At 44.6% G+C, this 27,007-nt stretch overlaps 1 protein-coding gene and 2 long non-coding RNA genes across 3 annotated transcripts in view; all 3 read left to right on the plus strand.

Moving 5' to 3' along the window:
• The window catches only part of LOC143371367 (uncharacterized), a 118,309-nt gene extending 94,663 nt beyond the window's left edge, over positions 1-23,646 (plus strand). Inside the window, exon 2 of the mRNA XM_076816485.1 lies at positions 5,143-23,646. Within this exon, the coding sequence (XP_076672600.1) occupies positions 5,485-6,198 (714 nt within the window). The 5' untranslated portion in view covers positions 5,143-5,484 and the 3' untranslated portion in view covers positions 6,199-23,646. The remainder of the gene's footprint in view (positions 1-5,142) is intronic.
• LOC143371373 (uncharacterized) overlaps positions 1-27,007 on the plus strand; it is a 208,323-nt gene that overhangs the window by 129,568 nt on the left and 51,748 nt on the right. The gene's annotated exons all lie outside the window — the stretch shown is intronic.
• Positions 24,356-24,924, plus strand: LOC143371099 (uncharacterized). Its single transcript, XR_013085972.1, has 2 exons — positions 24,356-24,480; positions 24,642-24,924. It is a non-coding gene; the product is annotated as an uncharacterized LOC143371099 (long non-coding RNA).

Raw genomic sequence — 27,007 nt, forward strand, 5'->3', positions numbered from 1 at the left:
GAGACGACGCGACGACATTTGTTAACGCGCGTAGCTAGTTTGCCTCGGTCGCCGGAAGCGAGGTTTTGCGCGGGGCGCACCGTCGCTCAAGGGCCGCCACGGTTTCTCGATATCGCTCTTGCTTGGAGATCGCGAACCGCGGCGATTGCGAGAGACTCCGCGGCACTGGGGGAAATTCTTCACCGGGGACTGCGATGACGTCGCGCGGGGAATATTATTATTTTGGTTTTAATTAATTCGAGGGAACCGTGGAACTTATCGGGGCGTCGCTGAGGGTACAGTAGCCTCGTGGAAATATTCTTGAGGATCACGAAGCGTTATTTTGTGCAGCTGAATGGTTCCCTCTGCTGTACAAAACGCACAGATGGTTATAGATATGGCTATTTTTTATGTAAATCATCTCTGTTGAGGCTCGCGGAATTTGGTGTGTCTGCTTTTGTTTATAGCTTAAAGAGCAGGGTGCTGAAAGGAATAAAGAAAATAATAAATCTTTTAACGAGAACTTAAAAGTGACGGATGTCCTAAGGGGAATCTTTAATTAATTAAATATTTTGTTAGCCACACCACTGAGAATTATTACTTCGACTCGTATCCTCACGAATGTCTCCCACGCATGGGAGTTTTAAAGAGAATTGTAATTTGTTTCCTAGCGACATCATCGTAATCTCAGACCTACCAGTCCAAACATCGTCGAACGAAATAAATGCGCGTGGCTATAATAATCTAAGATCATGCAAGAAGGATTGCTAGCGCTTTGAAATTATTCACAGCCGTCGAGGTGAATTCGAGACGCTCGCAGAGGCGACAGAGATAGAGGTGTTTAAAGGATTTATCTGAGCGTACGTGTTTCGGTTTCGCTTCTCAGACAGTTGACGAGTTCTTTTCACCGGAACGTTTTTCGAGACGGGAAAAGAACACGAGTAGCGTCACGTACGGTGTGCGTCAATGGTCAGGCGAGGCTCGCGATTAATTTTACTTCCATTGTTTCCGCGTAAAGGTTTATCTGAAAAGTTTATTGCGCGAGAAACATGAAACCACCTTAGTGGATGGCGTAACCGTACGATAAATAGAGTAGTATTCGTTATCATCGAGTAATTCTCTTCTCAGTATTTCAAGGTGAAGTTTGCTTATGTCAGGAGCCCCGCCAGCTTTAATACCTCTAATTAATTCCTTGATACTCATTTAACATCTAACCCTAGACCTCCATTCATCGTCACTTTATTCAAAGCATAACTATTATTTCCCCCCAGAATATTACTCCACATTCACCATGAAATTTCCGTAATCTTCGTTTAAAAAATTAAATGCTTCATTACCGAGTCCACAGAACACCGCGATATTCCTCAAGAATTTCGCGAGAAGTAACCCTTATTAAACTTCGCACTCCGTTCCTTTCAGCGTGTTATTTTCAGAGAACTCCGAATCCCTGTACCCGCGGACTATCTCGCGGTACTCAGAACTCTAGCGCGACCTTGCTGATCTTAGATACTATAGCCCCGCGATAGGACACGTACATGAATTATCGGAGCTCGATCTCCGCGAAGGATACGGTAGCACGAGCGAGTCGGTGCGCCCCGTTTCCGCAGTTTTCTCCTCCGCGAGGCATCGTGGAGCCGAGCTCGCGACACCGCCGACAGACATCGTCTCGCTCCTCGGTCCACGTGGCTCCGGAGGAAGCGCCGTCGGTCAGAGGACAGGAGAGGAATGGTGCTCCGAAAGCTTATGCGTCTTTCTGGCGTTCGTTGTACTCGAGAATTAACCTGCTCGCTCTGCCGCCTCCGAGGTGCAAAGAGCGAGGGGAAGGAAGCATCGGCGAAGGTGAGAAGGTTCGTTGACAGCCACAGCTCCTCCACCGGCGACGCTCGCCTCCCCGAGAAGCTGTGGCGCGCGCCAGGCTCGAGAACGTGTCCCTCGGTGCTCGAAGACGCGTTCTAGCTGCGATGTGATCCGTAGGGAAGAGAACGAGGGGAAACAACGGAGGAATAGGCGAAGTAGCTAGCGAATGGCGGGCGTACGGCTCGCTGTTCGATTGCGAGTCGAGCTGAAACGAGGGGAACCGTCGTTTCCGCGAGCCGGTGAAGACGGGCGGCGGTCGGCACGCGTCAGATGCAGCGGGACCTCGGGGACGATTCCGATCGCGACAGATGCCCTCTGCGTCTAACGTGTCCCGACGCGGAGATGCTAGTACGGTTGCGAGTCTGTTGGTAGAAGAGACCGGATGCCAGCATCGCGGCAAGTGATTCTAGAGAACGTTTTGCGCGCGCACGAAACCAACATCGAGGAACCCTCGACGAGACGTAGCCCGAGAAAAGAAAAGGCTTGCCCGTGACACTCTCACCACACGCGTTCTGATCATTATGGGTAACGACGCCTTTCGTTTTCCGTGTAAAAGGACGTTTTTCCGTTTCGGTTCTTAGGCGAACGAATGCATATCATAGTTGTAAATTAACGATTTGTGAAAATAAAAGCTGCAAACTGTTTGTGTTAACAATATAGGTCATTGAACCTGGTGTCTGTCGCCTGTTCTATCCTGCCCGTTTGTTCGGTGGTAGTGTGGTTTACAGCTTGCCTTTCTTCTTTCAACAGTTTCGTTTAATCCTGCGGCGGATTGCTTTAGATTGATTTCTTTCAGAACGTTTTTCTTGCCTAATTCGTTTGAGGATGGATATGCGCTGGTTGTATCGATCATCGTTGGTTCTGCGTTACTTTTATAGCTGCGATGGTGGCCAGAAGAATGTTTAGAGGGTGAAGGACGAGGGAAATGGAAATCGTTGCGAGAAGTTGGAGTTCAATTTGTTTTTATCTTCTTTAAGGGGTTATACCTAGTTAGGTGGCCGAAAACGGGCGATTGTTTGTGAATTTTTTTTTAAGTAGTGGAAGCATATATTTTTACAGAACTTTTTGCACTTAAAAGAGCAACATTTGAAGAACATTTGGTAATTTTTGGGTAGAAAAATATTTACGTTTATAATAGAAATACCTCGACATTCAAGAAGCCTTTTTAAAACGGTGAGCAAGATATCTGAAAAACTACTGCAGGAATTCTTTTGAAATTTTGTGGGCTTATTTTGTGTATAACACCGTTTTTCGTTGATAAAATCGAAACTATACAATGGGAAAAAATCCCTCCGCCATTCAGTAGATTTTTATATAAAAAAATAAGCCCATCAAATTTCAGAAAGATTGGTGCAGTAGTTTTTCAGATATCTTGCTCACCGTTTTTAAAAAGGCTTCTTGGATGTCGTCGTATTTTTATTATAAACGTAAATATTTTCCTACCAAAAAATTAACAAATGTTCTTTAGACGTTGCTCTTTTCAGTGCAAAACGTTCTGTAAAAATATATGCTAACACTTTTTCAAAAAAAATTCACAAACATTCGCCTCTCTTCGGCCTCCTGACTAGGTGTAACCCCTTAAGTGTAATTCTTTGATATCGCGTGAACGGAATTGAGGAATTGCCTAGAACAGACGAGAGACGTCGGCATAAAAAGTAAAGGCTAGTATCACTTTAAAATATTCTTTTAGCCACCACTGTAAATTAAACTTTCATTAATAAGACAAAGAAATGTAACACTGCTACGTCAGTGTCCATGTTAACAGTGGTAACATGAAGAAATAGAGACAATCGGTAAGTTATTTCTATTTTACGAAGGCAAGTTTCCCTCTACCCTTGTAGTTTGAAGATTGCATGCTCTTGCTGTGATTTTATACGAATTAGAACAGTATTGAATATGAATAAATATAGATCGTAATTAGAGCAAGCCTCGGTGTAAAAGATTCCAGTTCAACTCGCTAAACCTATCAACCCCTAAGAATTTACCCTACATTCAAAATCAGTCCACCCCTATCTATCAAGCTCTAACAATCTCTCACCAGTTACTTACAGCCGGGATTACAATACTGTTAAAATTCCTTCTAAGTGTATTAGAATTAGCAGACAATCAGGATTCATTTACTCCCATCCACATCCAATACTTTTCATCACGATCGACTTGCCAACAAAGGCGTAGCACGTGCACACAGAGCAGTGCAAATGACACATGTACATTCTTAAAAAGATCAGTATATCGTGCTCACAAAACACTAAAAAAGAAACATCCTTCACTAGTCAGTCAACAGACCACCACAATCGCCATCAAACATCCACGAACAAAAACCACAACAATTCAATATTCAACCATTCACAGCTCTGACTGCCATTTCTCGAGACTTCCAGGTGGACCATGTCCCTTTAGAACATTCTTTCAACGTTTCGCCGCCATTGCAACCAACTTCGCCAGGTCTCAGCTGACATACGAACCCTAAGCACCTGAGCTACAAAAGGTTATTCATCGTCAGTCACCCTTACCCACATTCCCCTTAAGGGGCTGTTCCGGTCTAGAGTTCATAAAAATAGGTGATCTTTAGGAATTAATTAAAGGAAAACTACTGCATATAACTTAATGAGACTTTTTGCATTGTATTAAACATGTCTTAGACTATAGAAATATATTTTTTGTTTTGTAATTAATTATTGCAGACGGCACTGGGGAGTCATTAAAGTCGAGGCGTAACAAAATTCATCCAAAACGGTGGAACCTGTAGCACCTAAACCATCAGTCTGTAATAAAAAACAGTGTCAGATTATTAAAAACCATGAAACTCACTCGTGGACTTAGCAGTAAAAACTACAAAAAATAACATTTTTTGAGAAAATAACACTCGAAGTTTGAAATCACTTTTTCCCCATATTTTTCGTACTTTCAACGCCTTTAAAAATTACAAATTTTCATTTTTTTTAATTTTACTGGTTTCTCCACGAGCCAGAAGTATATTCTTCCAAATAAAAAAAGTTTCACTCGAATCGAATAACTTTTCCAAATACAGGTTCCACCTACAGCCTCGGGAATTTGACGAATTTCGATAAATCCTTTTAAACACATATTAAAAGGTTGAACATTCGAAAAATTGAATAGAAAAAAATTGATTTTTGGACCGGAACCTCCCCTTGAACATTGATCACCCTGCAATGCTACCGAAACCTCGAAAGAATATTCCAAAGGAGCACAGTCTCCAGCAGTTGGTCTCGAGCAGTCAGAAACCATTCCCACCCACATACCCCCCTAATGAAATAGCATCTAACAAGCCACGATAATTTGCAGGTGTCGCTGGCTCTCGGTCTGGAGGCGGGGGGTTGGGGCGCCCTGGTGGAGCGTTCGGCCAGCAGCGGTAGAAGCGGTTCCCTGCTAGGTCACGGAGGCTTCGCCGGTTTGGCGGGGCTGGCGCGCCGCTGCGGCGTCTGCCTGGCGACGTTCCCTTCCGCGTGGCTGCTGGAGCAGCACGCGTTGCTGCAGCACGCCGGCCAGGCCGGCGACGACAAGCCGTTCACCTGCGAGCAATGCGGCCAGCGCTACCGCTACCGTTCCGCGTACGTCAAGCACAGGGAGCAGAACCACCGCGCCCGCCTGCCGGCCGACAAGCTGTTCACCTGCGACGTCTGCGGCATGCAGTTTAGGTACCTAAAGTCCTTCAAGAAGCACAGGCTGAACCACGCGCTGGAGCGGCTGCAGCGGGCCCCGGAGTCGCAGAACAGCGCGGTAGCGGTCTCCGTGGCCGCGGAGCGCAGCGACCAGGTCTCCAGCACCGGCGAGCCGTCCCAAGCGGAGACGGGTAGCGACACCACCACCAACCCCGGCGAGGAGGAGACCCGTGGCACGTTCGCGGAGAACGCCCGCGAGGAGAGCGTGTCCGAGACGGCCAGCGTGCAGGAGAACCCCGGGGAGGCTGTGGAGGTGCAAGCGACGGAGCCGCCAGCTGGTAACGGGGCCGGCTCCGGTGGCGGTGGCAGCGCCAGCGAGGTAGGCGACGTGGACGACAACGCTGTGGACGACGACAGGTCCGAGCCAGCCGATCAGGTGATCAGCCTGGCGCGGGGTAGCCACGAGGCGGACAGGCGCGAGCGCCGTTTCGCCTGCCCGTTCTGCGGTAAGTGCGTCAGGTCCAAGGAGAACCTGAAGCTCCACGTGCGCAAGCACACAGGCGAGCGACCGTTCGTTTGCCTGTTCTGCGGCCGCGCGTTCGGCGGCAAGAGCGACCTCACCAGGCACCTTCGCATCCACACCGGCGAGAGGCCCTACCACTGCGAGATGTGCGGCAAATGCTTCGCCAGGGCGGACTACCTGTCCAAACACCTCACCACGCACATACACCAGCGCTAAGCGCGGCTCCGAGGCGATCTCGTGGGCGTTCCTGCCGCGCCGTCCCATCAGCGATGCTCGGGCGTTGCTGGCCGCGTTGCTAGAAGGTGATTTCAGTTGCTTCTGATCGGACGCCAATGCTTCTTTGCCAGCGGAGAGAGTAAGTTTCGACGGGTCGCGTGGATCCACCGGGGGCCACGAAGACGTTGCTGTTTTAGGGGTAGGCTCTTCGAAGCGTCGCGCCCAAGCTCCGCCGCGACTCGAGTTTTGTATCCTTGCGGCTTTCGGTTCAAACAACGAAATTGTAGGCGACTGTGGCGCGCATCTGTTGCGCGGCTCGAGGGGCGGACCAGGCATTTGCTCAATTGTGGTGCTGAAAGGAATTCCTCCGCTAATTCTTGCTCCGCGAAACGCTCTTTTCGCGTATTTACACAAAGCTGGACAAGAGAGCGACGCGAGGTAAACACGGGCGAGATCCTGAAGCATCGCTGATGAAAGTATCGCGTGATTTCGGAGCGTAGCGAATGTAGAATCGTTTGAAATGGCGCTCGAACATGGGGGGGTGGGGGCAAGAACGTCCACGCACCAGGGGGTGGTTTTCGAAGACGAGCACACGTTCGTTTTAGTTGAAACGAATTCCGTAGATTTTCTGGGCGATGATGTTCCGCAGGGAACTAGAGATCGGCATATTTTTAAGACATAATCGAGCCTGATTAATTTTGCAAGGGCATACTCGGCGTCTTCGAGATCCAGCTCCGGGAGTTCGTTGAACCTGGAAAGCTGCGAGCTGTTTCCTCTCCGTTGGATACCTTCTGCCGGGGAAGCGGCGCGAGGGGAACGCCTCGAAATGAAGACGGAAATACGAGAGCCGCGTATCCATCCAGCCGTTGGCCAAGCGAGGCGAGTCAATTACGGAGAAAAGAAGGAAACGGAGTAATCGTCGGCGGCGATGGCGGAAACTCTGGCTTCCCACCCAGCCTCGGGACGCGAGGATCTCGCGTTACCACGAACACACGGGCTCGCGAAAGAATGCAGCAAGACGGGGAGAAGACGAGATACGAAGTAATGGCGATAGAAGAGGAGGAATAAGAGTTAGAGGAAGAAAGGGGAAGTTTCTACAAACGTTAGTGAGGCTAACTTGTGATAAGGATTTGAAACCAAAGAACGCAACGACGCGGCAGACGAAAGTCTACTGTACACGGCTCCTTTTTGCTTTACACTGTGCCACTGATATACTCGATCACCGATATATATATATACACACATACTTGACACGTTGAGTATTATCGCGCTCGATGCCCAATCGTTGCATCGCGCGATATAAGAATCGTTTATCTTTATGCCGTACGATCTTGCGCGCGCCACGGATTTCGCTTGCGCGAGGAAGTCTCTCCAGTGAATTCTCTGATTCTCGATATGTCGACGTTTATTTTACGGTGGTACTTGATCCTGCAGGATGATAATAGTTCGCGGATAGCGAGAAAGAAATAGTCCTTTTGAAAATACGACGACTATAACACTCAGTGTCTCGTTTTGGTGAAACTCGGAAGTCAGTGACACGAAAATGTATATTCCTTAACAGGTATAGTTTAAACAAACGTCCATCCAAGTACTTCCACTGAACCCCCTAGAGTTTCAGTTTCTCGAATGCTGCAAATAACGATAACACCACAATTTATCAAGTAGCTGCATTAACTTATATTTTTACTTAACTGTTCTTGTAAAAGCCAGAAGAGATCCGATCTCTCCTCTCTTCCCCGAAATGCTTTCAAGTCTCTCCTGCGCGGAGTTACCGGAGAACTTAAACGGTGACGGACTTAAGTACCAAGAGCCACTCGATTGTTAATAACATTTAATACTAGTTACTGCTAGGGAACGAGCGGAACCTATCCAAACCACAGAAGTACTTCGAAAGACAGCGAGTCGTTCTACGTCAGCAAGCACCCTCGTTCAGAGAGCCACCGACACAATCGACTTCCTCGCGGAAGCGCAAAGCAACGCGTTCGAGTTGCCGGTGCCTTCGAACCCTCGTATCCTTTTCACCGCGACATAGCAATAAAGCATCTTCTTTCGTTCCTGCTGTACGTCACGAAACGCATTGGAAGAAGAAAACAATGGGAAAATAGAAGAGCAGAGACTCAGGTTCGTCTTCGGGAGCCGCGAAGTAGCGTCATGTTGCACGGTCTATACGGTCCTTCGAACCTCTTCTCAGCCAATGTCCGTTCTGCTGTCTCTACGTGTACATATACATACACACATTATATATGTATTATCCCCGAAGGTGTGCGCATACGTGCGCGCACGAGAAACGACAACACTGTCCAGTAAAATTGCGCGAGCGCAGAACGAGAGTGCCGGCTCATTCTCCAAAGGGACTGGCCTCGTAAGCAACCGAGGGTTCGCGTGGTCTCGAAGGCTTCGAGACCGTTCGTCCGCGTGGATCGTTCGATCGTTTCCCATTGCACCTTGCACTTCGATCGCGATGCACCTCTGGCAGCAGCCACCTGCCGCTTGGCCATTATTCGAGGCTGAACGAGTCACCGTCGCGTCGATCACCACCCGCGAATCCCTCGGCGAGAAGCACGAGGAGACGGAGGTCGACCAGCTGGGCCGGCAGTAAATAAATCGGCGCGTTATTCCGTCTTTTAACATAGACATTAAATAAGGATAAGCGACGAGGAGGTCTACAGCGATAATTGTTGCGAACGTGCCGTCCCAGTGCCAACTTCTCCTTTACTTTCGTGAAAGTTACTGTTACATAGCTTGCGCCGATCTTTCGTCGGCCCGGCGGTCGATCGGTCCTCGAGGGAGCCGCGAGCTCGGTGATCCCGCGCGAGTAACTCGTTCCTGGTGAAGCTCGTGGACATAGCAATCGGAACCACGAATTTTCAATTTGGAGCCGGGAAGGTGGCTGAATCCGACGCAAATGAAAGCAACGAGTTCCACCCCCGCGAGTCCCGCGTATCAGATTAAAGCTCGCACCGAACCAGGCCTCTCCAGAGGTGCACCATCGCCGCCGGTACTTTCCGCGCGGACGAAGAGAATCGGCTAGCTGGGAATCGCTCTTGGAACAGCGAGGCTCGTCCCTTACGGGGCCAGCTCCCCGTCTCCCGTCGTCAGGACGTTCGGTTTCTTAGCTAGTAATCGCGACTGCACTCGCTGCTAGCGCGCGTCCGTGAAAACGAAGTCGAATAACGAAGGTGCTATCTATGGAAATAGGGCCGATCGCGGGCCACCGGCTGGCGAAGGTGAAAATGTCCGCTTGGAAGACGGTCGACGGTGCCAAAGAAAATACTAACAGACCCACCTTCCACGTAGCCGAGGAGCTCGAAAACTAGAGGACCGGCGGGGGTAACGATCGAACCGGCCGGTGTGACGCCGCGATCGGCCAGTTTAGCCGATAAATTACGTATTAGTACAGTCGATTAAGGGTGTAAGTTTTAAACCGTCGGCGCGAAGGCTCGTCCCTCGGCGGACGATCGAGAGCGAGGGGGTAGCGCGCTGACTTGGGAAAGAGAAAAACGGTAAAATCGATTAAAAAAAAAAAAATTATTATGTGAACATGTCCAACGAACGTCAACGAGTTTCGAAACAAGCGAACAAAACAAAAAACGATGATGAGGAAGGGGGATACTCTATGTACACACGCCGGAGAAGATGGACGGGGAAGAAACGAACGACGAGACTTTTAATTTACGCCGGTCCGTCAGGAGCGAGGAGTCGAGTCTCTTGTCCGTCTCCGCGCGGATCCAGCGCGCGATCAACGATCCATGGATTAAGGAAAAACAGTTCCATGACGCCTGATGCCTCCGTTAGCTTTTGTACGGCGACCATGCCCGACCGCTGCCGCTCCATTTACGCTGCACGCCGAATTTCCCGCGCCGCGGACGGCCGGGGGATGCTGCGAGTCGTTCTGTCACCGAAAGACCCACTGCTTTTGACGTTGCCCGGTTCGGCCTGTACGCTCGGGACGACCGCTTCGTTGATCGCCGGCTGCAGTGGAACCGCGGTCGACGCTCTTACGTTCGTCCGCACAGGTATTCCGATACGTTTGTCGTGGGTGATTAAGCTTCTGCTTCGATACCGGGGGCTGGTGGTGAGTCGAACGTGGCAGTTACAGGATTCTATTGGTGGGTCCAGAGTAGGGTAACAGAGTTTAGAGCACGCGGCTGTTTTGCGGGAATTGTTTGTTGGGATTCTTTTCGTTTTGGTAACAGAGGAGAAGGATTCCTTTTATTTTTCACAGTTGTGGTTTGAGGGGGAAGGGAATTTTATGCGGAGCATACGTGGTACTCTTTAGAGAAATGTTCCTACTTACAGGGGAAGATCCCGAACCTGACAATTCAAAAAATCTGAAACTTTGTGAGTGTGTAGGGGATTTCCTCCTGATTACAACGCAGTTTTTCTTTGCTGCCCAAATTCATTCTAAGGGGGTGAAATTAACCCCCGAAAATTCGGCTATTTTCCGATTTTATTTTGTAACAAGCAAGAGATAAAAAAAAGTTTCAAGACAAAAGTTACTACTTTTAATTAGGACTATCATTTGGTAGCTTGCAGATCTTAAAGTTCGCCAGTTGTAACACAAAATTGGAAAATAGCCGGGATTTAAGGGGTCAATTTCACCGCCTTGGAGTGAATTTGGGCAGCGAGCAAAAATTGCGTTGTAATCAGGAGGAAATTCCCTACAAATTTACGAAGTCTCAGAATTTTTGGAATTTCCGGGTTCGCGATCTTTCCTTGTTAGTACTCTTGATCGCCATTCTTATATTCCTTCTAATATAAGGATCCTGATTTTTCCTTGTGCTGTAACAGGTCTCGCGGGTTTTTCAGGCAGATTCGCTCTCGATCATTAGGGGTAATGGTAATTTAATCCTGAGGGGAGGAGGAAACTCTGGTGATGAATGTAGGGAAATATAATAGGTTTCAGAAATCGTGATCATATTAAGCAGTTCCTATATTTGCAATCGGACATACACTGTTTGCCAAGAAAGATATTTTTTAATCTGTGATATCGATATTTTAAGCAAGGAAGAGTATTTATTTAATATATTTATGTCTCTCAGCTGGGATGATGGACAGACTCGTTAGATCAGTTTAGGTAATTATCTTGAGAATTCGGTTGCAAGTTTCATGTACGTTTAGGTTACTTCATTGTCGCTTATATATTCTCCATTGGCAGATGCTCGTAACAGAGACTTCAAGAAATATTAGCAGGTCTAGAGATTGATGTGTCGATAAATAGTTGCATGGGCAGCGTATAAAAACCAGGTTTCAATTTCCAGAAATCAGTGTTACAAATTGAATATTTGTACGTTTTACAATCATAAAATACATGCTGTTGATATTGATGAATATCTGTTCAAGCTAGATGCTGGAAACGGTGCCAAATATCGATATTAAATTAATCATAATGACGCTGCTTGCATTATTAAGCACGCGCAGATGCAGTATGAAATGGCATTAAGTTGCATTTATCCTTTTAGGTAAAGATGAATTAAAGAAAATTAGGGATTAAATTATAATAAAATAACGAAGCGACATTGTTAGGCTGGTACAGTAAATCTTGAATTCAGAACGCACACCGTGGAATACAGAATCCGTATTTTCGAAGTGGAAAATTTTAATTAACATCAGTAATTTTTATTTCCACAATGTTTAAATGTATACATATTCTAGCTTTTCTTAAAAACAATTTACAAAGGGGAAAGTCTTGTTCCATTTGTCGCGAGAATTATCAACTACGCTGCGCAGAATAATTCGCGTCGTTATTATCTTCGAAAAAACACTATGTGATGGAATGGACGCTATTTTATAAAGAAAAGTTGATCTCCACGCTCAATTCAATTTCTTCGACATTAGTTACATTAGATGGGAACGCGTATTAATTGATATTTAGTGATATATTTTTCCTACGAACGGAATCAGTGATAATAACAGTAAGAGTGATAATATTTTATAACAACCGTTGCCACTTTGTGATACTGCAATCCTGACTCGAACATTAGCTAGCTTTTATTGTCGACTCGCGGGATAAAAGTTTAATTTACTGTGATAAACTAATAGATAATATAAGGGATGGTACAATAATTTTACAGAATTTCATTCTGCTATTTTAACGATCGATTACAAATAACGAATACTTTAAGGAGAAAGAGGAGAATTCAAACACCGCCGCGCCGCTTCTATTTGTCAGATCAATAGCCGAAACTATTTTTTTTGTAATCTTTTGATCGAACAAAATTAAAAGGCGAAGCCTACGCTTCTCCAATTTGTCAGATTACAGTGCCAAAAATCGCTATGGTAGCTCCCTAGTTCGCCCTACAGTTTTCAAATCCGAAACCAATTTTTTAATTCGCCCACGCGACGCAAAAACAAACACCCGCAAGATCCTTTCGATAACTCTTCTATCACCGCGCGTTGAAACCTCCATATTCGAGGAAAATACTGCTCGGTGATAGTGCCGTTCTCGTATATAGGAATAAAAGAAACAAAACGTATAAAAGAATGGTTCGCGCGTTGTCACAATGTTTTTGAAAGTAGGCTCAGTGACACAGTCCTATATGGTTTATCGTTCCTACAAAGCTTTCAGTTGATCGTCAGCATTGAATCCTTGAATAAAATAAGATGACTCAATTAGTTCCTTATAACAAACATTTTTCAAGATCAGTTTTCGTACACTTACCTTTGGAAAACACGAAGACTTTCGTTTTAATCACACAGGATGGAAATACTGTTAGTGATTGTCAAGTAAACAACGTTAAAATGTGTGCAATACAAGTAGTCAATAACAGGAGTAACACAAAATACAAGTTATAAAGTAGTTATAATTTTTTCCCTCTACTTTTATCTGATGAAAGTGTGTAAGTCATGTTAATATTATCTTGACATTATATGCTTTTAAGCACCTGCATTTGTAACTCCTTTCTCAGCGAGTAACACGACTATATACAGTGAATATTATACCAGTGAACATAGAAGATATATAAATGGCGAGAAACGTTAAATATTTGTTGGAGAAGGAAGAACGTATTGTGGAAATGATAAATTCCCAATGTTAATGTTTAATATTAAAGCAGTCCATATACTGGTGACGTATTTGTAACTCTGTTTAAAATTTAACGTGCAACGCGCCCACATAATGGTTTACTGGCTTCTGTCTGACCGTATACTGAGCGCTACTACTTGCCCGTGTTCCGTGGAAAGGAAATAGCTCACAAAGAGACTCGCACCACTTTCCATTATACTTTCATTATGATAATGCGTGTATACTCATTGTACTCGCTCAGGAAATTGGCTACAAACACAGACACTTAAAAATATTCTTTAACATGAAAAATATCAAGCCAACCATAACGTGACTTACATACCTCGGATCAAGAAAACCTCGCTTGATTATACTTTAAATCTCGATTAGATTTCTCGACTAGATACACCGCATTGTATTAAACGAACAATCGCGAATTTTAAGAACATTAAGCTACATCTGTAATATAGCTAACTAACACTACAAGTAACTCAATAAGCTCAGCCATATTCATCATTATCAGCACTACCAGTCCAAAACAGCCCAATCGATACAACGCATAAACTACACCGACGCCTAAAAAGAAAACGAACACCAACTAGTCATTCAGTTACAAACATCACAAGTCTGAGTGCTCGCCAGTGGCGCTCAAAAGTTTCCACATGTAGGATTAAAAACACCCAGTAATGCCTCCCCTTCTCTTCACAAATAAGCAACACCCTCAGCACCGCAAATCCCCAGGCGACGAGCCCAAGAGAGGTCTACTCCTGCCCCATCGTCGCTAGTGGACGAAGTTTCCATTGTGATCCTTCGTGCTCTTCGTTTCGACGAACCAGGGTAGCCCAGGGGGTGGTGTGTCGATATCGAGAAATAATGCATCGAGTGGCCGTTTTAAGATCGTCCGCTTCGGATTCCTCGAATCAATTAATCGTGACGGTGCTCCCGTACGTGTGCGGGTCACGCTCGTGTGCGTACAGGCCGAAGAGAGAGAGAGAGACGGGGGGGTGAGGACGTGTGTGACTTTGCATCACGTTAGCTCGCGTGATACCCAGTCGTCTTTCAATCGAAGTCGGTAAAACGTACCTCCGAAATGTGCGCTGCTTAATATATTCAACGCGATTGTGTCCCAGCACAAAGGGATTACTTTCTCGCTGCACGTGTGTGCTCGCGTACGTGGGCACGCGCACGCCACGGGCTCGCAGAGGGGGACGTGTCGGCGCAGTGGGACTTCCTCGGAGGGGGCAGGGGCAAGCGTTTTTCCGTCACAATACGTCCACCGACGAATATATCCGCGTGATATTTTTTTATAGTTTACCTACGAGTGATATACTTATATTTACGGATATATTTACACCGTGCAATCCGTCTGTTTCTCATGGCCTACGGAGGGAGGAGCCGACAGCTCGGCGAACACGAGCGAGCCCGCGACGTGATCCCGCGTGTCTACGCTGCGAACGCAGCTGGGAATCGACGTGCGATGTTAATTACGTTGCTTCTAGTCGCCTCTGTGTTTCTTTCCTCCGATAGAAAGGGACTGACGCGGGGAGGACACGGAGGGTTCGGAACGAGGGGGATATAGCGTACGTTATTGGGGTTGAAGTGGAAGGTGGCAAATTTTTGCGCGATCGGGGGAGGCTTGCTGTTTCGTCTAAAAACCGCGGATAATTTTTAGTACGCGATTATAGTTTAGTTTTCTTTCCGCGTCGATATGACTTGTTTTTCCTTTACCGCGTCAAGCGGGGGTTGAACCGAAGGAGAATAATTGATAGAACTGGTGAGGGATGCTGGATTTTTATAAAATTATATTTTCCTCTAATTAGCGTTGTTTCTAAAAATTATTTTCCTAAATTGTGGTTTGTCACCTGATTGCAATCTAGAGTTCAGACACCCCGTGAATTTAAACAATCATTCGGAGACGCCAAATGCCGTTCAGCGTCACACATTACGGCACTCCGACGAGCTGTGGCGGCGGGCACGTTAATGTTTGCGTGGCATTAAGTAGCGGTATCGATAATTAACGTGCTCGCCGTGATGCACACCATTGACGATGCATTATTGGCTCTTCGTACACACGTTGTCTGCTGACACTGCTCCGCACTGTGCGCCCTTACGTCTTAGAATCAAATGAGACGCTTCGCGATAATGTTCCCTTCAAAGGGTTTCATATAAATCAGCGACATATTATTTCTTGGCTGACGATCTCAAAACGTATCCTGTCGAGCTGTTTATCATAGATCCGTACGACGAAACAATGACATAGGATATTCTCCATTTTCAACCATAGAAAAATCTTCGGAAATATTCGCGGATGCAGTGCTTCTTCTGTTCACTTTAGGATTCGGTGGGAAACTATTTCTGTTTGGTGTTAGAAACGTTTACGACCATTAAGGTGATTTATTCTACTCGTTCATACCTATGAAGGAGAGTGTAGGAAATCAATGTTTCCTTAGGATAGAAGTCCAACTATTCACAACGATCTGACTTCGACGCAACGTTCGCTCGAATTACGATAGGCTTCGATTGACACGAGGTGCGACTCGGGATTTCCAGCGGCAGTGGCGGGCTGTGCGATATTGTAGTAAGTTTTGGATCGAGACGATCGCACTCACATCCTGATTAACTTCGACGAAAAGTACCGCGTTCGATTCTCGGAGAGCAGAACCCATGGCCGGGCGTTATGGAACGGATTGGGCATTTTAAACCACGTTTAAATGAATTATAGCTATCTATACAACACCAAGTAATATATATATATATGAAATTATATATATATACAAATTCTAATATATAAATATATATATATTACGACGATGATAATATTATATATATGAAAATATATTTAATGAATGTTCCTATATTTATACTATAAGTACGTATTAAGTATGTATTATATGATATTAATATTCGATGGCGATTTCAGGTTTTTACCAAGCAACAACAACAACAAAATTAAATGTCTGTTTAGGTAGTAGCCGCTGTCGGGTTTAATTTAAATGAATTGGAAGAGTGAGAGAGAATAGGAGGGGTGGGGGGGGGGGGGTAGAGCGAGAGGAGCGTAAGGGGGATAGGGATAAAATAGAACGACGAAGATGGGAATGACAGTTAGATATGAAGTAGAGCAACAATTTCGGATGAACGCAAAATTTTCTGAGAGCGAAATTAGAGGGAGGATGTTTTAAAGCGGGTTTGCGTGTGTTGGTGACGAGGCGAGGGTCTTCCTATACTGACTGAACGATCAGATGTGATATATGCATAAGGATTAATTAATAATTATTTACTCCAATCGTATATATATATATATATATATATATATATATATATATATATATGTAATTAATATTATTAATATGGTTATGATATACAAACATTATATCTATATATTGTGTATAAGTAGATAGGAACATATACAATGTTTTTAACTGGTTTATCTATGTTCCGAGGATATATGCTAAGTGTATTTAGGTAGGATGTTGTAAGGAGGGTCTCTCGCCGTTAATGTTTAATCGATAGAGACCTCACGAGTGATTCAGTTCGCGACGAAAGAGACCTGACGACTTAAATTCGACGCCATTTCTGGAAATCGAAACTCAAGCAACGGTTCACGCGTTTCTTCCTCACCTTCTTCTGTCTCGGCTTCTTCTACTAAAAACAGTTGGCGATCCTTTTGCGCTGTGCTTGGAACAATGATTGGGAGATCTGTTCCGTCCAACGAAACTTGGGTTGTCACGTTTGCAAGCCAGACTTCGCGGAACTTGAAGCAGACTCACGTGGCGCTCTGCTGTCAATTAGTGTATCCCTAAATTCTCGCGAAGACGCGAGGGATAGAGGGATGGTTAGACTTCTATTCAACTCCGGCGCTACTTTCCACCGTTGTTCACCTCCTTGACTCGCGAAGAGCGACCTGCTCGCGATCTATTGAGAAACCACCCCACATCTGCCACAGGAAAGATTCACCAGAATCTCCGAGCGTATGCTACTTAGTAAATTCCAGCCAATTTCGTTTCGATCGTGAAAGAAATGATACACCAGCTTCGCGTTGCGTGTTCCGTCCATGTTTATTAGGAATGCATTCGAATTGCGACTCTAACGCCAGTCGTTAGCGCAAGAGTGCTTGGAAGGGTTCTTGTTCTCGCACAGCTACTGTACTATGCAGAATTCAAGGGAGTCATGGCACACCATTTACTCAGAGAGCTTTCGATATTCCGAATGGGAACCAAAGTCGCATCCAGAGAACACACGCGTCTCCTCCACTTTGTCTTCGCCCAGTATTAGTGTACAGAAACTGTGATTACTATAGAAATCTGTCTACTCCTTTGTCTTTCGGTGGTAGCGCACAGTAGCGATCGAAAGCTACGCGACCTCGCGCGCGTTACTCCGCGCAAAGGCAGATCCACCTCTTTTGAGTTGGACCCCCCGCTAAAAGTATTACGCTACATAAACAGTATTCCTTTCATCTCCGGTGTTTGCTCTAGAAACACGATCCTCCGGTTATTTCCAGCGGCGTAACTGCGAGAACAGAGGAGCACTAAATAGAGAGCAATACGCGCGAGCGTTCCTATTCGTTCCAAGCTCCCTTCCCGTAGCTCGACGAGAAGTCGTACGAAAACCTCCGGCTATCCCCGCGGAACCACCTCTTCGCGCAAACAGCCATACTGTCTCAACGCTCAGAATCGATGCGACCTCGTGAGATTGTTATTTATTGCATAAGTGGCGACTATTTTTTAAATACCTAGGCTTAAGGAGAATGGAATTCGTCCATGACCTGGCGGGCTCAATCGACAGCGCGGGATTCGGATCCTCGTCCAGCAACCCGGTCTATTCTTTCCCTTGGTGAAAAACAGAGGCAGCGACCATCGGGTCCAGAGAAGCTTTTCGTTCCGAGGTCGAGGCGATCGAGCGGCACTCGAGTCGAAACGTCGCGGAGGGAATCGGCGCGTATTGGGTCGTGCCGCGGTCCTCTTTCTCGCGAAAGCACGGCGAACCGTGCTGGCTCGCGGGGTGGGCGATGGAAGTGGCGGAAACGATTCGGGAGTGTTTTTCGAGTTTATGCGTTCCGTGCAATAACAGTTTGCTCAATCCTCGGTGTCCGTCGGTCCGTCCGTACGGAACGACTACTCGTAGGTTTAAAGCGCGAGGCACGCGCACACTGTACACCACACGTACACGCTCGCGCCCACTGCGCGCACATACACAGAGACACGTGTGTAGGAAAGAAGTAGGCAAGAGAATTAGTAGCTAGCTCGGCGCGTCAACGTAGCCAGACAATTTCTCGTGCGTAATAGCCGCAAAACGGACTTTAATCTCCTATTTCAAACCTTCCTTCGAGCCTCTCGATGTCTTTTTGGTGTCTATTCTAAAACGATTTAAGAGCGCGATGAAAAAAATAAAATAAATAAATAAATAAATAACGTCGAACGATTTCAGCGTTTAGCTTCTGTGTAATAGTACGTACGATGCCAAGTCGGACGCAACGGGGGCAAAAAGCGAACAAAAAAAAAAAGAAGAGATGCATAAAAATTACCCTGGAACCCTTTCGCGCGGCCTGGGGTTGCGAAATATTGCGACGCGACAACCGCGTGTGCCACCGACGAGGCGTCAACGAGCGGCGTCGCCGCTCTTCCACACAACCCCCTCGACACAAACCTCCCTCCTCCTCCCACCCCTCCCCCACCTACCCACAGTGTTTCGCGGCGGAAACGTCGCGATCCGAGGCGGTGCGCGCCGCGGGAACGACGGTTCCCACGCTATCTCGGCGAAGTTAATCGTAGGTGTGTTTCGTAGACTTTCCTAATCTTCTCTCGACTTCTCGTTACTCTAGCAATAATGAAGGGGGCGGAGAGCCGTCCCCGTTTCTCTTGGATCTTCACGATCGGCTCGGAGCTGTCACTTCGTCGGCGATAGGGATCGTCCTAGCCTCGCTGACAAGAGTGGGGGGTAGTAGCGCGTACGAGGCTTCGGAGAGAGAAAAGAAAAAGGAGAAACGGAAAAGAGAAGACGAGGGGACGGAAGAAGAATTTCCACCGTGAAATTCGCCACCCTCCTGCTTCCCCTCCTCCAATCTCCTCGCCCCTCCTCGCACTTCTATAGAACCTGACACCGCCCCCCCCCACACCCACCCCGAAACCACCCCCTCGCCCCAATTTAACGAAAGTCGATTTTGCAATCACACTCAGCCGGATTCGCGAGGATGTAGGAAGGGAATGGTAAAGAGAAGATTTCGTGGCCGTACTATCGTAACTGTCTGTCGTACCTACTGTTAGATATTAATGATTGTAACTTAATAATTAGCGTAATTAACGAATTGAGGAGGGGGGGGGGCGCTGCGCCCGTGCACCACGGATCCGACCGATGATAGAGGGAACGTAGTGAACGTGGCGCTGCCTCACGTGGATGTTAGAGATATTTTTCAACTTGTACTAAATGTGATAAACCGATGAATTGACAATGAGCAATCTAACTGTAATATATAAACACTATATTATATATATATATATATTATATATATTATATTATATATATATTATAAATACATGTCTGTCGTACAAGCCGTGAATAGGTTTTACCGTAACTAGTACATGTTAGCTTAAATGGTTGGTGCGCGTGCGAAGCAGACGGATGATGCGCCGCGTACGTTTGAGCCGGTTGCTCAAACATCGAGGGTGAAAGATCGGGAAGAGGCGATAAACGGAAGGGGAAAAAGTGGTGATGGTATCGTTCGCACACCGTCTCGAGATTCTGTCCACGACTTTTTTCCACTGACGCCGGGCGCTGCCCTCGTACCTACGCCAAACACGTAGCTACTCGGCTAATTGATCGATTAATTAATTAATTAGGGAACTCTCCGGGACGGGGCTGTACGTCTTGCGCCCATTCTATCATGCACTCGGTTCGCCTTCTCTCGGCGACTCAATTCCTCCTCGGTTCACTTCGGGCTTGAAACTCTTTTTGGCATTAGTTAATCATTAGGTTGTTAATGGAAGTGTTCTTCGCGCTCATCTGGTTGCCCCGAGATTGGTTAGTCGAAGTGAAGCTGATTTGCGAAGTAATTAGATTCGATATGAAAGTTTAAAGCGGTTCGACAGAAAATGAAATTGAATTTCCGAAAATGGAAAAGCATTTTCCGGGGAAACAATGACGCGAAAGAGGGAGGCGAAGAGTGCAAGAGTCACAATCAATATATTAACATCCATTTCCTTCGCATTCCCACGCGTCAACGAACATCAAACAGGCATACACGCGAAAGGGGGAGCAATTTTTTTATTTATTTTTTTATTTCATACTCCGCGAAACGTCAAAAACGTCAGGGCAGGACGTAGCAGCCCGTTCACGGTAACCGCGTTCGATATATTACGTGTATTGTATAAATAGCCGTTGGTACAAAGCTGCGAGTCTCACATTAAATCCGATCCCATCGACCGCTAGATCGTCGATCGTCACGGGTCGACGATCGATCGACCGACCAAGCTGACGAAACGAAACGACGACTATGAAACGGCGTTGTAATTTAATTCTAGCGCCCTGCGAGCCGCCAGTCACGGCGCCCCACGTCAATGGCACGCTTCAAACAAAGAAACAAACGAAAAAAAAAAAGAGAAAAACGAAAGAAAAGAGGGGGAAAAAACGGGGATAAAAAGTACTGTGTGAAAAAAAAGTACACTATTACTTGGTACATTATTATATACATTGTAACCAATTGTTGTCTACGATATAATGTTATTTTTCTAATTCATATTCGATTGTTATCGTTAAGAGTGAGAGGGAGAGAGAGGGTGAGAGAGAGAGAATGCGAGAGACGAGAAAGAGCACACACGAGGATTTTAGGGAAGACCAATGGCGGTCAGAAGCGCGACCTTCACTTCTTTCCACCCTTCCTCCCGATGGAACTTCCGGCACGGCCATTCTCGTTCAGATCGTCTGTTCACTTCCTTAATCCGAACTAAACAGCAAGTGGATTAGTCAGATTTTAATTTCTGCATGAATTGCGAGACTAAGATTATTTTTCGTTTTTCGAATTCGCATAGTTTGCACGCTTGTTCTTTTATCGAGTTTCACTATTCGTTTTGCAGGTGGATATCGTACCTAGTGTCAGTGGTTCGACTTCACAGATTCTATAGAATATAACTCATTTCGCAGTAAAAGGTAGCAACATTCATTCAATGTTGAACAGACCGGAATTCACTTCCAGCAAATTGGCAAATTAAAATTTGATCGTTCAATTAAATCTGCAATTATTTCACTGTGAAATGACAGGTAATATTGCCAAGTATTACCTCGAAATTGTTCGACATTCATACACTCACTACCATCTTGCCAATAAATAGGCAGAATCGATGGCTGAGTGTTTACAAACTTATCAAATATTCTACCGCGTAGCCATATGTTTTTCGTCTGATTCCCATTCCACATAAACAAATTGCTCAATAACAGTTGCAATAATCGCTCCGACCGCAGTTTCAACATTTCATAAATCACTATTACACACAGCCACGCTATGTCACGCTATTCAGCAATTTCATCTACATTAAACTCGACGCAAATGAAGTTCATGCGAGGGGCGTCTGACCAATGACAGACTATACTACTGACCACTGGCATTCGCTACAGCACGCCATAAAAGGGTCTAATTTCCCTAGTATTACGTTCAATCCCCATCGTTTCTTTCTATAACGATTATCGTCCAGCTGTTCCCTTCTAAAGAACGAGCATGATTTTGTCAAGAAGCAAACAGAAAGCGAAGAGAAAGGAATTGGAATTCCAAGACACGTGACTACGTGGCCCGCTTGCCTCGTTGACGACGATCGATGAATCGATGGCCGGCTAAAGACTAATCGACAGATCACCCCCTTCTCCTCCCCTTGCCTCCTCTCCTAGCCCTGAGCTTTCTTAGACGGATGGTGCGAGGCGAAACAAAGCGGTAGCGACGCGTAATTAGCAAGGACGCTAATGTCGGGCGGCGCGCTGGTCTGTGATAAAAAAAAAAAGAAAAAAAAACGTCGCGGGCGCGTATTGTATTTTTTGTAAGGCTCGTTCGTGCCAGATTTGTGATAGCCAAGCCCGCGGCATCCTCGATTAAATGGACGATGATGACGATGACGATGATGGGCCGGCGTGCCACCGGCGCGAGGGAAACAAAAATGTCGATTCGACGGTTGCGCGTTGGAGTGAAAGATGAACGACTGGTCGCTCGGGTTTTTTTAAACCATGACGTGAAACTTACTTGGAAGACGTTCCTTCTGCTCTGTGATCCAGTAATATTACTTTCGATTGTTCTCTCGCTGACAAGTCGCTTCAAATCATTTCTGTACTGTATTTTTCTTTCTTGGCTTGCCTCCGAGGGGTGCTTTTCCCTTGGAGCATGCTCCTCAATACGGGAATTGGCGATTCCAGGGTTCAGAGCTGAGTCACCAACTCTGAGACCTTGCAGTAGGCTCAACTGGGATCGTTTTGTGTATGCAAAGACCCATATAGTGGTCTGAATGTTAACGACAGCACCGGGATACGATTGAGGTACCCCTAGTTGACCCCGGAGCGATGTAAGAGGGTTGAGAATTCTTGAATCGAGGCTAGTTCATTTTTATTTTAATCAACGTGTGCAAGTGCGCCAAGTGCAACTGTGAAATGTTATTCAAAAACTACACCTCGCTGTTTTTTCATTGTAATTCAGATCGTTTATAAGGATTACTCTATGCGATTAAAAAATTACTCACATCGCGTGCAAAGTAGCAGGATTATTGACGAAGTATTTACTCCAGCAATAATTAAATTAAAAAACGTAACAACTCACAGGGGGTTAGATAAATGAGTCATCGAATTGTAGATATTTGGTAGATTCTATCTTACTTTTATTTGGCTAGAATGACGCGACGTGCATTATACGGATCATAAGTCGAAGGAACAAGTTCCAATAAGGAGAAATGGGACAGGTTGGAAATCGTCATGGGTAAAAAGAGCCAAGACCCCAATTTCTGGTTGGAGAAACTGGCATGCGAGAAAGCCTAAGTTACTAATTGTAAGCAGCATGCCGCGTTTCGCTAAAAAAAAAAAACATTAAACATCCACGGAAAAAAAGAAATGAGATTGGTGTGTGTGTGCATGCGTGTGTGCATGTGCGAGTGTATTCGTGAGCGCGTGTTGTTGTTGAATCTGGTATCCGCGATGCCAAAGATGTAAGTCATGTAATAAAGTCGTGGCTAAGGTATTATTAGTAACGTCAATGATAACGATGAACAATGGTGATAATCGTTATTGCTATCTTGTAACGTTTAATGTATATCAGTGTCGTGCAAAAAAAAAAATAATGAGCGGCTGAGCTCCTCAGTGTTGTGGGTATACATACTCGTTCCTAGCAACTCGTATGACAATTACTACTCGATACTACTCATAACAATTGCATTGATCTACTTTACTCTACGTACTTCAAAGATAAATAAATACATTCTGTCCAATCTCAGTAGCGGAGCGTTTCTTTTCACGCACCCCGTAGCTGTAAGCGAAGTGCTACGGTTGTAACTTTGCTTTGCTCCCTCCTGTTTTTGTAAAACTGGATACACAACTGGGTTGATTGAAAGTGAAAAGAAGGATGTATGGTAGGAGAGAATTTACCCCTTTTTTATTCTTGCTTTCTACATCCTACAACTTTTCGGCTAATGAGTTTACTTAATTTTCAAGTGGAAAAAAAACAGAGGAAAGAAACGAAGGGGCGTAGGTACTGATGGAAATGATACCACTATTTATTAAAAATAATTTTAAAGTATCATACGATGGTGCCGAATAGGAAACAAACGGTAAAGTATTTGGTATCATGAATAGTATTTATTTTAAATAAATGTCTAGAATGAATATCAAAATAAAGAAAATAGTAACAGCACCCAGTTGGGCAAAATATTCCCTCTTCAATTACTTTTGAGAGATTACTATTAATTCCGTAATTAAGTGGTAGAGGATATATCAGTTCGCAAGGAGGGGGTGCAATATAATAAAAAGAATGATACAAAAGAAGCAATCACTTTATTTTACTTTCTCAACGATTTCATACAAATTTCAGATGCTTTCGCATATTTTACAATTTCACATATATATATAGATATATGTATATACTTCAATATTTCGGACTGTGCACTTTAAACGTACCCTTCAATATGCTTTGATACATCGAATTTTAATATCGTTATTCTCGTCATTATTCGCTTCAACGTGTCATGGTACGGAGTATTTTTAAATCTATTTAATCTCTGATCAAATGCTTCCGTCTCTATTATACAAACACTCTGTTTGCTTGTGTCATTCCATTTTTTCTCTCTCCAGAATTTGCGAAACGCCCGTTTAATTTTGTCTCGGCTATAGATACACAAACGAATTATAGAACTCGAACAGACCAATGTAATGTAGAGCGCCAACGCGTCTCTGCGAAATATCGATCACGATTTCCGCTAATGGCTAGCAGAGAAAGCTGACTTAGAAACTAAGGAGAACTGTACCACTCAACGCATCTCTAAGAACTCGGATCGTCGAAGTGTTTCGTAAAATGGCAAACAAAGCGCGTGTTATCCTGCTAAAAAAATATGTGTCGTTCGCTTCGCGTGGCCCAGTCCACGGTCTTTTCCATTTCGTTCTTTTGGCTCTAGTCTGTTTCGAGACGTGGGGATAATTCGGTCGATTGTAGACTCTATTTTTCGACGCAGTCTATTTTTCGCATTACGATTCGAGTAATCGGATTAAACATTCACCGAGCGTATTTTAGATAGGAGTCGCGAACGGTGTCCAAAAGTATATAAATTAATGAGATTCTTTTAGTGGCACGGTATTTAAAGCCTCGGCGTTGCCCGCGAACGGTATAAAATTATCTATTTTATTCTATTAATGACTTTTCTTTCTATATGTGTATGGATTTACTCAGTGATCATCGCTACTTCGATGCCTCTAAAGTTTTGCAAGCTAAATAAAATTAGCACGGTTACCCCACGAGTGGAAATGCTTTCGAGATATAACAGTCACTTTTATCTTAAATATGTTTCGTTTTTTATTCTTGGCGTGAGGAAATTTATTAAGACTTTCGAACTTCTTCGCGTTTCTCGAGAAATCAATTATGAGTAGATCGTACGAAGCCTTTGCAGACACAGTAGTATTAGACCGTCTGTGGTCAGACACTCCGTGAGCCTTCTTAACTCTCCAGTACGATGACCTATTTTATATCGTGTAATTTTGCAAATCGACAGATCTGTCTCTGAATTTCATGGCCCATGTTAAAGTAACAATAATTACTGAAACATCGAGTGCATTATTTGTACAGTAGTAACAAAAGAACGTACATGCCGCCGTCCAAAATACTCGAATCGTAAATACAACATCATGGTGTGTGCTACTATTCAATACGTGGATGTGACTAGCTTAAAATTATGATTATACAATGATCGGTGTCTATTGTCGTAAACAACGGTCACAATCGGTCCGCGCAATTGTGCCCTCTTTCACTGTACAGCTTTTCTTTCAAGGAAAACCACTGTGCAATATCAAGCAAGTGACTGTACAAATCGCAACTGTGCGTAAGTACCTCCAGTTACCTGGACCACGTTTGCACACGGAAGTTAGAAGTCTTTAAGATACATAACAGCTGCTAATATAAATTTTACGATATAGAGAGTGCCTCGAGATAAAGGGTCCGATGAAAATCTTGGTGAGTAATAGATACGAATAAGCACACACATAATTTTCTGTTACATTCTGTTAAGGTTATTAAATCACTTTGGAGACCTCGTAAAATTGATTACTGCGTAGTGTTTCTGAATACTCCAAAATTAACAGTACAGTTCTCGCTTATAACACACCTTGACAAAATTGAATTAATTTTTAAAAACGTGGTGAAAAATCGGCCTCGATTAATATTTTAAAAGTACCAGAAATCGCATTCCAGCTTTTCAAATTTTCAGTTGTAATCAAAGCTTCAAATAAAGGAAATTAAACTAAGTCAATTATATTACTAAATTTGACCTAGTAGTTTGTGCTTTTTACTCTTTTCGTATAATGTTGTGATACTGGGTACTGTAGTGTTTTATTTAAACAATGGTGTGTGCATACTACAGCATCTACTACAGTTTAGCAACTATTTCATATGAAAATTATCTCGAGGCACCCTGGAAGGATAGTCCTCTAAAAATTCATCAAAAAATACATCAGAAAAATACGTACGAAGAACTTTAAAAAGCTTTCTTGCGTTAGATAGGAATGCTGAGAAATGCCAACGGAACACGAAACACTGTGTGTTTTATCGATAAGTTCGCAACTCGTTAAACATTCTTGGAAGATTCTTCTGCAATAGCGTATGTAAAGTAACTAGAGTAACATGTTCAAAATTGTTTCTTTTCAACACAATTTTTTTTTAACACCCCAACGAAATATAATCGATGAAAATCGAGATCGAAAAAAGCTAGAGAAAGAGAATGAAACAATTTGGCGAAATTAATCTCGTACTTAATCTCGTGGAAATTTTTAATTAGCGCCTAAATATTCCCCGAAACTATACAAATTGCACTGCTAAGTCGTCGAAACCTATATAAATTTTTATAGCAATCTACGATCTTCCATTATGCAGAAAGAATATTTCAACATCGATCATCGACAAAATTCTCCACCTCACAAACCGCGAATACATTTCAGCTGCGATTAATCAGAACTGCTTATTAGCAATAGCATTGCAAAACAGCCGCTGCACGGATGAAATTCATTTTCTAAAATTACATTTAAATATCGTGGGTGATTCCCAACTCGATCGCGTTAATTGAAATATCATACGAAACGAATTTCGGAAGC

Source organism: Andrena cerasifolii, chromosome 7 (assembly GCF_050908995.1).
Source record: "Andrena cerasifolii isolate SP2316 chromosome 7, iyAndCera1_principal, whole genome shotgun sequence".
NCBI lineage: Eukaryota > Metazoa > Arthropoda > Insecta > Hymenoptera > Andrenidae > Andrena > Andrena cerasifolii.